We start from the raw sequence: 15,999 nt of genomic DNA, 5'->3' as shown, positions 1-15,999 counted from the left end.
TCCGTGGCCTGCTGGGCTCACTGGACACGTGGGCAGTGAGGACCCAGCATCATACTAACAGCTAACACAGGTGTCAGGCCCTGTTTGAAGTGCTTTACAAGGATGATCTCACTTAATCTTCACAACAACCTCATGAGGATGGGTCCTATTTTTATTGTCTTTGTTTTACAGATGAGGAGATGGGACAGAGAAGTTAAGAAATGTCCCCGTGGTCACATAGCTAGGAGTGGCAAAGCCGGGATGTAAACCCAGGCAGCCAGGCCCCCAGGTTCTGGGCTCCAAACCAGGGTCAAGACTAGGGGAAGATGGGAAGACGAGTGAGGCGCTCCCCAAATTCAAAGGGGTCCCCCAAACCTCAGTAATCAGCATAAATAATATTTTAGTGCAGTAGTTTAAAACTATTAAAATTAATCTCAAACAATCCACAATGAACAAAAAAATTTGAAATGATGGGATCTGCTCTTGCACTTGCCATGCTCACCTCACTGGCACCGCCCCACCCGATTCTCCTCCAACCTGCTCTCTGCTACTCTCTGCCCAGTGCAGTTCTTAGGATCCCTGAGGAGTTAGGGATTTGGAATCAGATGGAGTCCCCTGGATACCCATTGGGCTGCTTGCAAGTTGTGTGACCTTGGGCCAGTCACTCAATTTCTGAGCCCCAGTTTCCTCACATGGCAGAGGGCAGTAATAACAGTATTTGTAGCACAGGCCCGGGATAGTTTTAAATGTGGTAATGAGAAGAAGACGCTTGCGCGGTAGTGGAGGCTGCCCCAGGCCACTGCTGTCCGTGAGCTTCTGGGGCTCGGAGGTCGTAGGGCGTTCCTCGGCGGGCACTGCATCTGCCCCTTTGTCACTCAGGCTGGTGTGCCCCTCACTCCTTAGGGAGTCTGGTTAGTGAGACCTGCATGGGATCGGCCATGGGGCTGCCTGGCGACCTCTGGGACCTGGCTGGAAGCAGCTGGCTCGGGGTCAGGCTGCTCCCTGGGTCGTGGTCCCCAAGGAAGTGACAGGAGGGAGGTGCACACACTTGCTGGGTTCTCATTCCTCTCTCCTCTTCCCAGTTTGAAGCAGGCCCCTATGGATGTGTCCTGCTCACCCTGTCGGCCATCCTGTCCAGGTCCACAGAGCTGTGAGTATCTTCCTCGTTCATTTCCAGGAGCCGGGCTTGTCTGTGTGGTTCACCGCTGCCTCCCTGGAGCCCAGGGCAGAGCTGGGCACGCGGTGGGTGCGTCGTGAGCATGGATGAATGAAGCAGTGGGCTAGGGGCAGCTGGCTGGACAGGAGAGAGAGAACAGTTACATTCTTGGTACACGTGTGTTCAGTGCTACCTTCTTCTCCGTCTCCCCACGTGTGCTAGGGAGTGCATGGGGTCTGGATCCAAAAGACCCCCCAAAGAGCTTACAGCCTCCCTGGTGTCCCAGCGGCACTGCAGTGGGCGCGTACTTGAGCACACACGTGGACTCCCCCGAGACGTGTGCGGGGACGTAAGAACTGGGAGATGACTGAGGGCCCCGTGAACTTGCTGTAGGCCAAGGCAGTCCCGAAGGCTTCGAGGTCCGTGTGTGGGGCCAACCCTGAGGGGCCGAGTGTGCCGCAGGGCTTTGGAGGCCGGCAGAGCAGGGAGTCTGGGTCCCTGGCTCGGACTCCATGCTTCCTTATCAAACGCGGCCTCCCGGGCTGCCCGAGAACTGGAGTTCTGCCATCACCCTCATTCCCTGGGAGCTTTCTCGGCCTCTTTTCTGTACTTGTCACCTGGGCATTATGTCACTAGGGAGGGTAGCAGATTAACAGCACATTAACAGGTTTGTAAAGTACAATCGATTGCCCCATCCACTTCCCAGCAGAGCGCGGACCCCAGAGGGCATGGAGACCGGGGGAATGAATTTGCATTTTGCAGGGGTGCGTGGTGTTGGGGAAGATTTGGGAACAGCTCTGAGCAGGCGGGCCCTGGGAACTGGGGAGGCAGAAAGAGTAGCCATGGGGAGCCCAGGCTGGGGAGGCGCGGCAGAAGGAGACGCTCGCCCCCCACTCCTGGTCCTGGGCGGGCCCTGTCCGAGTTCCCCGTGGCCTCTGGTGCGGGTGGAAGGAGGAGGGCAGGGGCTCTGCAGCCTCGTGCTGCTAGCCTGCCTGCTGCTCGCTGTTCCTGACCTTATTAAATGCATGTGTGTGCACTTTCTAATGGCATTTTCCTTCTAATCCTGCCATAATGATATGATTCATTCCTGGCCGGGCTCACGTGCACGGCGACCGTAAGCCGCCCTGCCTTCTCCCCAGGCCTGGGTTTGCTAATCCCTGGGCTGACGGGCGTGTGGGTGAGCCCCTTGAGCTCCCTGAGGGGAAGCTGAGCTCTCAGGAGGGCCAGGCCCTTTTGCAGTCCTCTTGGCCTCAGTTTCCCCATCTGTATGGGGGCTCCTTGGCTCTGAGGGTCAAGGTCTCTGTGCTCAGTGTCTCTGCTCTGGGTGCCACGGGGCTCGTCAGGGGCCGGGCACCCTGTTCACATGCACACTCCTTAGGGAGCTGCTCTGGCAGCCCTGCCCATCTGAGGGGCCTCCGGGGCCCCACGTCCAGGCTGTGCTTCACGTTGTCCAGAGCTGGAGCACTGGGGCTGTTTCTGCCGCTTCCCCGCCCTGTCCAACCAAGCCACGCAGGGGTCAGTCCCTGCCTAGGTTGTGGCACCTGTGGGGCATCTGTGTCGGGGAGGCTACCTCGCTGGACCTGCACAGCTTCGTGCCCATGGGCCTGGGCACAGCACAGTGCTGCCGTGCCCCTCCCCCTCCACCAGTCACAGACACACACGCACACAGAGACACACAGATACACACAGACGGACACGGGCACAAAGAGACATACATAGACACAGAAACAGACATACACAGATATACACAGAGACACATGGATACACACACAGACACACACAACACTGTGGGTGTCCACTCCTTCCCCTTGTCCCCAGAGAGAGTATATAAAGACAGTCTCTCCTGCTTAGGGCCCCCGAGGACCTTCCCTGGGTCCTGGAGGCCAGTGGTTCCGAAGCCTCCCAGGGCAGCTATGGGCAGCCTGGCCCCTGCTCCCAGGAGGACCTGCACAGAGACCTTCTTTAGCGTTGGCCCCGGCAGTGCTTTGGTGGGAGTTGTCTTACTCCTGTGGCCTCCCTTTCCCTTCTTCTAAGAAGACAGCATAGAGAACATTCTCATCGGCAGTAAGAAGGAGAGCAACCAGCATCCAGTAAGCTTCCTGTGTGCCAGAGCCTTTGCTGTAGCATTTTACCTGAGACGCATATAATCCCCGTGGCAACCCCGTTAAGGGTCACTAGTGCGATCACCATCACCATCTCTGTCTTTCAGGTGAGGAAGCGAGGCTCTGAGAGGCGAGTGACTTGCCCCAAAGTCACACAGCTCAACCCAGGCAGCCTGGTCCCAGACGGGGTTCTCTGGGCTTGCTGTTTAAGGACCTGAACTTGGGAGTAAAACAGACTTGGTTTCAGGCCTGACTCCAAACTCCTTTGAGCTTGAGTTTCTTACTCTGTAAAATGAGGATGATAATTCCTGCCTCACAAGATTAAATGAAGAAATACATGTCGTGTGCTTGGCAGGGCTCTGGGCGGGTGGCAGGCCTCGGATACTGGCCGCTGCTGGTCCCATCCTCTCCCAGCTCTTTCAGGAGCCTCTTGTGCCCCGTGCTGTCCTGTCTTGCCCTCAGTCTTGGCTTGGTGCCTCGTGGTGGAGACATGGCCACAGGGACGTCCTGCAATGGGTGATGGGTCCTCCCTGGTGCCAGGAGACCGCTCTTAGGGGGAAGCCCCAGTTCCGCAAACACAGCTTAAAAACCACAGGACCAGGAGATCCCAAGGGCCTTCCTGCTCTGGGGTCCAGTTTTAGCTTTGCTGAACCCTTTGATACCATTTCAGGGTGATCCTGTGCTACTTTGGGCAGTCGAACACATGACCTGGTAGCCCAAAAAAGAGAGCAAGTCTCTCAAATCATATGCTGTTCGGCCAGAAGTGGAGCTGGGGGAGGAGGGGCTGGGAAACGCGGCCGAACACAGTGTGAGTAGGTGTGTGTTTGTGGCAGGGCGCGTGTGGACGGGAGATGGGTGAGTCTGAGGGGCTGGGTGCGAGATGATGTGGGGTTTGGTGGTTGTGTCTGAGACTGTGCGAAGGGTGACTTGATTGTGTATGTGCGTGAGCGTGAGTCTGACTGAGCGCATGGCCGTCCCTCCCTCCTAGCAAGGCTCTGAGACTCATGCCTGAGGCCCAGGGGCAGCTGTCACAACAGAGTCCTTGCCTCCTGTCCACGGGCTGTCCCCCAGCCCTGGGTGGAGCCAGGGTGGGGGCGCCACGGGCAGACACAATGCAGCAGGGTGCAGCCTGGACACTTCACCCTCAGAGGCTGAAGGAACAGTGGCGAAGCTGGCCTTTGAGTTTTGCTCGCCCCAGGCTGGGTGCAAAGGCTTGAGAAGGTTTCCTTTTCTGCTTGATCGCAAGCCATCTATTTTCTTTCCTAAGATCTCGAATTGCTTACGGTGAATCTCATACAGGCTTTCATGTTCTCCTAGTTCCCCTGCTTTCCAAACCGCATGGCCCAGAACTTTCCCCAGCGCATTCTCACAAACCCCAAGGATGCCCAAGTATCTGGGGTCAAGGCCCGCTCCGAGCCAGCCCTGCACAGCGCAGTGCAGGGGTGGGCCAGCCCCTCGGCACAGGGGAGGGCTTGGGCGCTGCCCCCCACCGCCACCCCGGGTGACTTAGGCCTGGGCGGTGAGAGGAGACAGCTCGTGAAGAAAACCTTTTCATTCAGTAGACCTTTGGCATTCATTACAGTGGCGACTTTGGATGCCCAGGGGCAATCTTGAAAGTCCAAAATAGGCGGTACTTTGTCATTTGCCGAAGTGATTTTCAAGCAGCACGAGCCAGGTACTGGGGGCTTGGAGAAGCCTCCGCACCACGTGGCTCTGTGTTCTTTGTAACCTTCTCCAGCAGAGGGAAAACAACAACACAGTGAAACAGCCTTGAACTGAAAGCCAGCCGTGAGTGTCGGTCAGGCGAAGGCAAGTGACGGAAGCACAGTTCTTAGCCGGCGCAAGCAGAAAACAATGCAATTAATTGATTCATATCAAAAGCCCGGGGCTTTGGGAGTGGCTGGGTCCGGGAACGCAGACAGTCTTTGGGACTTGGTGTCCCCCGTTCTGTCTCTTCTCTCTTCTCTCCTCTGTCTCTGTCGTGTTCTCGGGGGGGCCTCCGGCACGGCGGGCTCCAGGGACCCTTTTCTCGGGCTGCCGCTGTTCCTGATGCCTCATGGTGGCCAGGCCCAGGCCGCAGCCATTGTGGGGCAGGTGAGACTCAGGGGCTCCCCCGGAAGGTGGTCAGAACCCCCAGGGACCTACCACACTGGCTGGGGAAGGGCCGGGCTGCGTAGTCAGGAACTGGAGGTATGAGACGTATCAGGGAGCCGAGAGCAGGCCTGAACTCGGGGGTGAGTCAGATCTGGGCCTGACGGAGGCCCTGCAGGCCACTCTCAGGAGCGGAGAGAAGCAGTGACGAAGCTCCCAGTGCACCTCAGGGAGGCTGGGCGGGCCGGTGGATGGCCGCGTAAGGGTGCGAGCAGGGGGCTGTTCAGGTTGAGAAGCCCAGGCTTTTGGTGGCCCTAGCTGTGCTGTGCTGAGGGCAGGAGAAGACAGGAGACTCGTCAGCATTCTCCTCCACCCTCCTGTCGCACCCCCTAAACTCTCCCAGCCCAGGATAGGAGGTGCACACGGAACTGCCCAGGCCGGGTACCCTGGCTCGATACGGACAACAGCTGCTTTGTAGCCCTGAACGGAGCCTGGCCTTTCTCCCCTGGGTCTTCCAGGTGGGACGCGGGAGACCAGGCAGGATGGTAAATGGCCCTCCCTCCCGACATGCCAGGCTCTTTGGACTATAGCCGGAAAACAGGAGGAGAGGAACTTCCTCAATGAACTCCAAGTCACCTGTAACCTGGACTCGGATTCTGGTGGAGACCGTGCTAGTGGGCGCTTTCAGCAGACGTGTCTGAGGAGGCCGTGGTGGTGGGTGGGAGGCAGACCCAAAGGGCTTGCTGGTACCTTTGTCATCGGAAGCAGCAGATGCTCCACCCAGACCCCACTTCCTTCGACTGACCTTCCTTCCTCGCCCAGGTTTCTTTTCTGGGGGCCCCCAGCTCCTGTGCAGTGAGCGAAGCTCCATCCTATAGCTCTCCAGCTGGCTCCCCCAACCCGAGGAAGGCAGTTGCTGGAGGCCCAGCCTCATCTGGAGGCGGAGGAGAGAGGGAGGGGCCCTGGGCCCCTGCAGGTGCACAGCAAACGGGCCCCAAATGGTGTGAGCCTGCCCATACCCAGGCCTGTGGAACGGCCTCCAGAAGCTGGGTCCCAGGCTGTGTTTGAAGGCAGGCAGAAGCAAGTGTCCTGCCCAGGCAGCTGAGGCTGGCCTGGAACAGCCCACCCCAGGCTTTGGGGGCTGCCAGCAACCCAAGGGATAGGCCCGGGACCATCATCCCATTCTGCAGCCGTGGGGACCAAGGTTCTGAGAATTAAGGGCAGGTTGGCGCACAGCTGACACCATCACCCGAGTCTCCTGTGCCTGCATCTCCCGTCCCGGGCTAGGGGAGGAGTGACAGGCGCTGGTCAGCTGTGTCTGCCCACTTAGAGGGAGAATGGGAAACAGGACCCCAGGGAGTCCCAGACCAAACTGACGCTTGTCCACCTCCTTTCAGCCGGCATAGTCTGGTCCCAGGCTGCGGAGGTGGCAAGTCACGGCCTGTGAGTGCCAGTGGGTGTGGCTGAGGGCAGCGGGTCTGCGCATAGACAGAGCCGGAGGGCTGGATGCAGAGAAGGGCGACCAAGCCCAGGCCGCGCCGGGGTTAGTGGCAGAGCCGGGCGGGTCTCCTGATGCTCGGCGCATCTAGCACCCCTGTCCACTCACCCCAGAGCTGTACCTACCTCCTTGTTCCACGAAGGGCTTGCTCAGGTGCCCAGGTAGAGAGGACAGGCCTCAGGAGGTGGGAGAGGCCATTAACCATTTTTTTTTTTTAACATCTTTATTGGAGTATAATTGCTTTACAACGGTGTGTTAGTTTCTGCTCTATAACAAGTGAATCAGCTATACGTATACATATATCCCCATATCTCCTCCCTCCCGCGCCTCCCTCCCACCCTGCCCATCCCACCCAAGCCACTAACCTTTTGAAAGAATCTTTTGTTCCAGGCCAGCCTCAGCCGTTTGGGTGGGAATCTTGCTTCTGCCTGCCTCCAAACAAGGCCTGGGACCCAGCTTCCGGAAGCCGTTCCGCAGGGCTGGGTTTGGGCGGGCTCACATCATTTAGGGCCCATTTGCTGTGCACCTGCAGGGTTAGGGCCCAGTTCTGGGCACCATGGGGCCAGACGGACACAACATAACCCAGGCCCTCCAAGTCCTTGCTACCTGGAGGGGCAAGGCTGGCACCCGAAAAGCAGGGGATGGGCGCTCTTAGGAAGGGGATGTCTGCAGGGAGATGGGGCACATCTCTCTGGGGCAAGGGAGGTGTCCCTTTGTGGAGGAGGTGGCAGCAGGGCTCTGAGCATTATGTGGGAAGGGTTGCGGCAGGCAGCAAGAACGTAGAGCAGGCGAAGGCCAGCAGAGGGGTTTTTGCAGGGAAGGGCTCCTCCAGGCGCGGTTGGAAGGAAGGTGCCGGCACGTGGAAGAGGACTGGGGGAGGTGAGGTGGAAGGCAGTGGGGGAAGGGCTTGGGCATCTCTGCTTTCTCTTCCTTCCTCCAGGCAGGTCCCTCTCTCTCCATCCACTCTCCTTGCCCTGCTTCCTGGGTCCCCTTCCTCTTTAGGGCCCGTGCCTGCAGAATGGAAATAATACCCGTGCCCTCTAACCTGTGGAGCTGTCTGCAGTTTGCAAGGCCTTTTTATGGCCTCAGCTCTTATTGCAACGACTCTTTGAGGTGGTTATTGTTGCCTCCATCAGGGGATGACACACCCAAGGCTCAGAGGTAGAAAGAAATTTGCCAAAGGTCACACAGCGCAGGTGGCAGAGGGGGCCTGACACCCAGGTATTCTGACTCATTGTCCGTTCCCTGTCGACGTTCCAAAACAGTTGATATCTGGCCACATCCAAATCCTTTTCAGATATTCATGGCCACAGTTCAATCGCTGGGAGCGGAGACTCCATTTATTCTGGGATTTTGGCCGTGATACGAATAGTGGAGGTTGCAGGAATCATGACCTCTCAGTCATTGTTTTGTTGTTGTTGTTGTTGTTGCTGGTATCGCAGGAAAAAGGAAGTTACATTTACCAAATGTCAAATGCTTTATCTAGTTCATCTCATTCAGTTCTCACAGCAATCTGTAATAGAAGGAGGCGTCTTCATACCCATTTTACAGGTGGGGAAACTGAGGCTCAGAGAGGGGAGCAACCGGTAAGCGGCAGCAGCTGGATTTGAATCCCAGGCTCTCTGACGTCAGAGCCCACGTTCTCTTAGTTGTTCCACAGCTGTCCTTTCGCTGTTGATATTGTCCTCGAGAGTCAGTAGAAGTCCCACCGAACAATGGGTGATTGTTTCTGGAGGCTGCTGCAGGTGGCAGGGAGCGCAGTGGAAGGTGCAGTCTCTGGGGGAGGGTGTCCTGGGAGGGACAGGCAGGAGCTGACCCAGTGGAATGTGGTGGTGCCCCGGGCCTGGTGCCCTAGAGGTCAGGTGGAGGGGAGGTGGCTGGTTGGGTCCTCCCCGGTTAATTACCAGTTAGTTTAGGCATGATGTTTTAGATATCAGAGTCGTGGACCAGGCACACTTGTGCACATCCTGGAAGGTCCCCGGAGACTCTGGTTTTATAAATGAAGACACAGGCTGAGAGCGAGGTGTTGACTTGCCCGAGGTCACTCCGCCGAGTCCGGGACTGAGCTGACCATTGACCCCGCCTCTTGTGGACACTGATTTTAGGTGAATTTTGGCTGTAGACCAGAACCATATGCGTAGGCCGCTTGGACATATTTTCCTTCTTATTCAGAAACTTCTGCACAAAATGCCCAGATTCATATGTTCAGTCGTGTGTTGGGGAAGCTTCAGAGGGAAGCTGTGTCCCAGCCGGGGAGGGTGGGGACCAGGACTGGGGCTTCAGGGCTCAGGGACCTGCCTAGAGCTGGCCAGCCGGGTTGGCTATCACGTGTTTCAGGCCACCCCAGACAGTGTGATGTTGGTGCCAGGGACACAGTCCCTGACTCTGTGTGACCACAAGTCCCTTCTCCTTTATGGGCCTCAGTTTCCCCATCAGTAGAACAGAGATAGCCGCTCTTGCCCGCTGACCTCACAGGACTTTAGGGAGGACAGTGTCGCTGAAAGCGTCTGAGGCCGCAGACTCTGCAGATCCGAGGCTCGGGCGCTGTGAGCCGCTCAGGGGCAGAACCTCTGCCCCTCTGAGCCCTGCGCCAGAGGGCGGGCTGGACAGAGGCAGTGGAGTTGTAGGACCGGCTTCAGCCTGAATGTGGGCTGGCACCTGTCACTAGCCCTGGGCCAGTTGTGTCCTTTGTCTAGCCATCCATTCTCCCGTCTGCAGAATGCTGGGCCCCGGAGGCTCTGCCAGCCCTGACGTCCTCTTTGTTCCTTTCTTGGTGCAGTGCAGTGTCTCTGGGACCTCCCTATGCGGGCAGAGCTGGGAGAAGCCGTCCTTGCTGGCATCCTGGGCAGAGCCCCTTCCTCTGTCAGTGGGTGGACTGGACACGCCCAGGGTCAGGGTCAGGCCATCACCGGAGACCATTGGTCCAGGTTCTGGCCCTTGGCTTCCAGAACGCTGAGGAGGCTGGCAGCAGGGCCGCCAGGGCCAAGCCCTTCCTCGTAAGTTTCCACGCCCTGGGCACGTCCACTCAGGCTCCCCGTACTCTGTGCCTCCTGCAGTCTAAAATCCAGGCAAGGTCCTGTTCCCTAAAGTGTTCCCCAGTGCGGGCCAGTCTCAGGGGGCAGACTTCATCAGGCCCTGGCTCCCCCTCACCCAGCCTGGTGCCTGGGTCCTCGGGCTATGCAGACCTCTTCCGGGGCCCAGTGTTGTCCAGCTCCCAGGAGGACTGTGGAAGGAATAAGCTGCTCTTTAGACTGGAATGGTCAGTCCCGGGGGGGGCCCATCACAGCTTGTAGCTCAGAAGCCCAGGAAGTAGGAACCTCAGAGCTCAGGCTGCCCCTCCGTGGATTCAGCCCCTGCTCCCGGGACACTGCCTGCCCTTGTGCAAGTCCCTCATGTTGCAGAAGGGGAGACTGAGCCCCAGCGAGGAGAGGTCTGTGGCCACATGGCAAGACAGGACTAGAACTCTGGTCTGGTGATGGCCCCACCGTGTGAATCGCCTCCTCTCTGGGGCAGAGCAGAAGCCGCTGTTCCTTTGCTCCAGGATTCCTCACTCTCAGCTCTCCAGGGATTTCCCCTAGATCGAGGTCTGGGCATCTAGATTTGCCAAAGTTGTAAATCTCTTAAGCCATAAGCCGCTCCTTGGCGTCTCCCAAATGCCCTAGTATGAAATACAGATGTTCCTCCTTTTTAAGATCTGAGCCTACTTCTGAATTTCCCATCGTGTTTGCACCTAAGGATGCAATTACCATTTCCTCCTATTGTCCTTTCTGCCCGTCCTTCTGCTCTCAGCTGACGCAGGCGCTCAAACCCGCTGGGTGAACACGAGGCTGTGAGAAGATCAGACTGCTTCTGAAAGCTTCGGGGTGGCTTGGGGCCAGCGATCCTTATCAGTCCACCCAGGGCCCCTCGGAGGCTATTTTCTTCCCTTCAGAAGATGCCTGTATATATGCCGCAGGGAGCGTTTCCATCAATTCTTCTGCCCAAGCCAGTGCCAGCCACACGCCGGCCTCGCCCATTTGTCCCCCGTCCCCCAGCTGGCCCCTTCCCAGGCCCGCTGGGTCGTTTCTGGCAGGCCAGCCCCCAAGGCCCTTCCTGAGGACCCCCAGCCTCCGTGGTTCTCGGCTGGGCCCTGCACTGTCAACCCAGCCCGTCTTCTCGTGTGGACCACGAACCGTCCCTGTCGGCCCCAGTTAGTAAAATCCACAAGAGAGCGTTTCTGCCGTGGAGTCGTGGGGCTTGAGTTTCTAAGCTCGTTTGGGACCAGAGTGCATGTTTTAGGTTTGTGGACTTACGGCAGATTGAGATTGAAAGCATAAAAGTGAGACCAGGTTTTTCTTCTCTTCCACTAAAAGGAAAAACAAACGTCGTGATTGCTTGCCTCTTCCTACCTCTGGGCCACCCCTGGGTGCTCTCTTTGGGGTGAAGATGTAGCCCGTGCTGGGTGGGCAGCAGTGGGGTGAGCCGGCTCCCGGGCCTCACATCACCCCCCTGGCGTTACCTCTCTGGGCTTCTTTCCATGTCTGTAAAATAAAGTAATTCCTGCTTCACTGGGTGGCTGGAGCCTTGAAATGCTGTCCTCTGAGTGCGGTGGGAGCTCCTTTCCTGTTACCCGTCTGTCCCACGGCTCTGTTCAACAATAATGCTTGGTCTCCCGAGGGATTTACTTTGGGGTAAAAGGAATAATAATGTCCTAATGGTGGGCTTCCTAGACGGTAGGATGGTTTTGAGATTTGGGGGCAGGGGGCTTGCCTCCTGGTGCTGGCCTCACCTGTGATGGGGCCATTGCTGACCTGACACTGTACCGTTCTGCCCCCCAGTAGCATACAGCCCTAGAAATCTCTTTCTTTCCGTTTGGTGGGGTTTCTTTTGGCAAAGGGGCTTTTCACCTTGTGCCCTTAGGGGGACCCCATTCTGAAGGTGGAGCCACAGAGGTGATCTAGGGTCGGGGGGAGCACAGGCCTCGGAGACTGGCAGCTAGATCCCCGCCAGCTCCATCGCCTGCGAGCTGAATGCCCCGGGCACGTCAGTTCTTCTCGGAGCCTTGGTTTTCTCTCAGGTTTAGGGAATGATAGTTGTACTCGGCCTGGTACAGGGTCTGTGCCTAGGTGGCGGCAGCTGTTGTTTCAGGACTCCAGGAGGCGTTAGAGGCCGTTCCTCCCATCTAACCGACTTGCAGACCGAGGACTGGAGGTGGCAGGGCATGTCCCAGTCCCCACTCTTAGGAAGCGACAGTAGGAGTGTGAATGCAGGACGTGGATTCCAAACCCAGCGCCCTTTCTGCTGTGGCATGCTTCCATCACGAGCCTCTGGTGTCTACCGAGGGCCTGGTGGCCAGAGTGGAGGCCAGAGTGGAGGCCACTGCCCAGAGCAGAGTGAGCCCCGGACTCCAGCCCCAGGGAGGGCACAGAGCACAGAGGCTCAGGTTCCCGCCAAGTCCGGGATTTGGGGCCTCCGCCTGGAACCCGAGGGGAGGCCCTGGCCACCCTCGAGGTTTGCCCGGATCCTGAATCAGGCAGAGGTGTGCTAACAGCCCTTTCTTCTTGCTCTCCAGTGTCCGCCAGGACTTCGACGTCCCCACCAGCCACCTGATTGGAGCACACGGATACTGCACGCAGGTCAGGGCCGCAGTGGGGCGTGGGGTGGTCAGGCGCTTCTTTCCCTCCCTCTTGCCTTCTGTCTTTGCCCCTGCCAGCACTCCCCAGGCAGCTTTCGTGATCCGCCTCTGCTGGGCTTCTTCCTCACGGAGACCTAGAGAGGGAACTCAGGTTAACTTCTGTTTCTGGAGTTTGCTGTACCCGATCTGTGTGCCCGGAGCTGCAGGAGGTTCAAGAGAGGCAGAGCCAGGTGCTGCCCAGCCCGGAGCCCCGGCATAGGCTGGGAGCCCCAGGCCCAGCTGCGGGGACGACGGCCATGGCGCCCTACGATTGTACAGCACATGGTCTTTATGACCACCCACCCCTCTGCATCTTCACAAAGGGGCCCTCAAGTGGCTTCGTGGAGGGCAGGGGGTCCCTTAGCACAACTGCTTGTCATCGATCCTCCCAGTCACCCAGTGGCACAAGGAAAGGGATCTGTTTCAGATCCTATCAGCGAGTGTCGGGACCGGAGCCAGATGCTACACATGACTACTGTCTGAGCCCTTCTCTGCATGGCAAGGCCTCCTGAGCGGCCAGCGGGCCACAGTTAAATCTGACCCTCAGTGCATCTGGGGGCGTCGTGTGTAGCACAGACAGGCTGAGCGGAGCTTCTCTGGTTGCTGGGCCCAGCTGAGGACCCAGTTGTCCTAGGGGTCCTGGCTCACTTGTGCCAGTCCTGAAAACATACCTGGGCACCGTGCAAGGGCCCGCTTGGGGCCTGTGGTTTGTCCAAGGCACCCGAGGAGATGTGAGGTTGCCTGCTGCTTACCCCCCAGAGAAAGGTTTCAGGCTGAGCGACGGCCAGTGCTGGTCCAGCTCCTGCTCTGGGTGCCTGCGCTCCCCGTGGGAGCTTCCCGACGCGCTGTCGGAGGGCGGTGGGACCCAGGGGTGGGCAGTTAAGCGGTGTACAGAGGATGCAGAGCACAGTCTGGGGCTGGATTCTGAGCCGTGTTGGCCGTTCCACTCGCAGCATGAGCTGGAGCGACGTTCTTCCCCTCCCCGAACCTCGGTCTCCTCATGTGTAGAATGAAGCCTTTGGACTAGATCGGTGCTTCTTAAACTTTGTTTGTGCACACGAGTCCCGCAGAGTCTTGCTGAAGAGCAGGCTGAGATTCCGTGGGCCCGGGCTAGGGCCTGAGGTTTTGAATTTCTAACGGGCTTCCAGGAAGGGTGATGCGGCTGGTCCACGGACTACACTGAGTAGTGAGGAACCAGATGACCGCTAAGCTTTGCCACTGTGTGATTTTGAGTCTAGGGGCAGGGAGCATCCTGTCACTATTTCTCCCCCAATTTTGAGGAGGCTTCCTGCTCTGAGGAAGGTTTTGAGACACACCCCAGATGGGCAGCAGGACCTTTTCTCCCCCTTGAAAACCCGCTGGGAGCCCTTGAATGTGTCTGAAGAAGGCCATGCCTTTCTTAGGCAGCCGCTGGCCCTGAGGTGCAGTATCTCAGAGCAGACATTTCCTCCAAATTCTTTCTTGCTTCCTCTGCAAGAACACAATGAGGCCCCCTCGGTATCTCCCTCCAATGAGGGCCCCTCTGCGGCCATCAGAGGGGCCTCTTTTACTGCCTCTGGGGCAGGGATCCTGGGGTTGACGGAGGGATTTATTAACCTGCGCATCACTCTCACAGTTCCGGGGAAAACACTTCTGTGAACTCTGCCCTCCAGAGTTTATGGTGGGCAAGGGCTGTTGTGGCCATTCCCACGTACCATGGAGGAGATTCCTGCGGGCTGGCCTCACACACGCGCCAGCCCTGGCAGAAGGAGTTAGAAGCTCCTGCCCCAGCGCTAAGGCTGGGCTCCCGTGTATCCTTCCTTAGCAGGGCAGCGCGTGCTTAGCGGTTGCCCTCCGTTTTGAATCTTTGGCTGGCCAGGTGGTACCCTGAGGGTAACAAGTGAGGGGAGAGGGAAGGGACACCAGAAAGGGAGCCGGAAAGTGAGGGTGGGAGTCCGGCACTGTCACTAAGCAGCTGTGTGGCCTGGGCAAATCCCGTCCCAGCTGCGAGCCTGTTTCCGCATTCCTGACGGGAGGTTGGAGCCCTAGATGCTCTGCTTGAGGAAGGGCCCTTGCAGCCAACCCAGTGCCGGAGGCACTGGCTAAAGGAGATGGCCAGAGAGTCAGAGCTCCACAAGTCACCGTCTCCTGGTTCTGGGGTCGGCAGGCTTGCTGGCCTGTCGGGTGCGAGGCGTGAGGCGTGCAGCCATGCAGCCAACAGAGGCAGAGGCAGAGACAGAGCGGGAACCCAGGCTGGGGCCCGCCTGCCTTCTCCTCCCTGCCCCTGCTATCCTCTCCTTTCCTTCCCCCGCCTTGGAGACCCCGCCCTCACTGGCGAAATCCCAATACGGCCTGGAGCTGAGTTACTGGTGTCACCCCATTGTCAGCTTCCTGGTGGTGATGATGCGCTCTGGTTATGTAAGATGTTACCGTTGGGGGAAGCTGAGTGACGGGTGCACAGGAACTCTCTGTACTATTTTTGCAACTTCTTATGTCTCTAAAGTTCTTTCAGAATCAAAAAGCTTATTAAAAAAGTATCCAAGACTTCAAGACCCGCCCAAATGCTGCTTCTCCACAAAGCGGCTCCGACTGTCACGGGGTCCTGTGTCTGTGTGGGCCACGCGCGCTCTGTGCACACATTGTTACAGCCGCAGTCACATCCTACACTGTGCTTCAGGTGTGCAGGCCCGCACCAGTCCCCCCTCTAGACCCGGACGCCCGAGGTCAGGAGCCACTCTTTCCCTCCAGCGGGACCCGCACCCCACCCCCAGCCGACGCACACACAGGGTCCTGGGCACAGCCGGTGCCCAGTGAATGCTTGTGGAATAAGGACTGATGAGTTCCCAAAGTCACGTTGATGAGCAGAGTTGGCAGCTTCCCTGAGGGCTGTGGGAACGCTGAAGCCACAGCCCCTCTGATTTCAGTCTCTCGCCCTCCCTGCTTTCTTCCTTCCTTTTCTGCCCTTTTTCTCTTGTTCCCCATCTCCCCTTGACAAGCCTTTCCCCTTTCTCTCATCAACAGGAACTTGTCAATCTGCTCCTGACCGGGAAAGCCGTGTCCAATGTTTTCAACGACGTGGTTGAGCTCGATTCCGGGAACGGGAACATCACGCTCCTCAAAGGCATCGCCGCACGCAGCGACATCGGCTTCCTGTCCCTCTTTGAACACTACAGCGTGTGCCAGGTACCGAGCCCTCGGGCCTCCAGAGGCCCAAGAGCCTGGCTCCCTGGGACCAACAGGAGGGAGGGAGGAGAAGGAGAGTTGGCTCCAGTTCCCGGAGCTGGGTCCAGTCTCAGTCACGGAGCATATGGGAAAACTACACACACACACAGCTTCACCGCCATCCAGCACAGGCACGAAGTTCACTCCCAGAGCCAGCTGTGATGCCATGAAAGGGACTTTACAGTGTGCTCGTGCATTAGCGTGGCCGCAGTTGTCGTGTGTGTGTGTGTGTGTGTGTGTGTGTGTGTGTGTGTGTCGGCCAGGGGGTCTTCTCCAGGGACAAGGGCCTGAGGTCTTGGGCCTCGTGTTAGTTTCCTAG

The 15,999-nt window shown here is 58.1% G+C and overlaps 1 protein-coding gene across 2 annotated transcripts in view; it reads left to right on the top strand.

Annotated features, from left to right (window-relative positions):
* MINDY4 (MINDY lysine 48 deubiquitinase 4) overlaps positions 1 to 15,999 on the top strand; it is a 102,856-nt gene that overhangs the window by 79,972 nt on the left and 6,885 nt on the right. For both annotated transcript variants that reach the window (XM_027102265.1, XM_027102266.1), the window contains exons 13-15: positions 1,062 to 1,129; positions 12,378 to 12,441; positions 15,480 to 15,641. In XM_027102265.1, the coding sequence (XP_026958066.1) occupies positions 1,062 to 1,129; positions 12,378 to 12,441; positions 15,480 to 15,641 (294 nt within the window). The remainder of the gene's footprint in view (positions 1 to 1,061; positions 1,130 to 12,377; positions 12,442 to 15,479; positions 15,642 to 15,999) is intronic.

This window comes from Aethalodelphis obliquidens, unplaced genomic scaffold (assembly GCF_003676395.1).
Source record: "Aethalodelphis obliquidens isolate GAN/ISIS:26980383/991018 unplaced genomic scaffold, ASM367639v1 scaffold5, whole genome shotgun sequence".
Taxonomy (NCBI): domain Eukaryota; kingdom Metazoa; phylum Chordata; class Mammalia; order Artiodactyla; family Delphinidae; genus Aethalodelphis; species Aethalodelphis obliquidens.
This window is presented reverse-complemented; position numbering and strand designations above follow the sequence as displayed.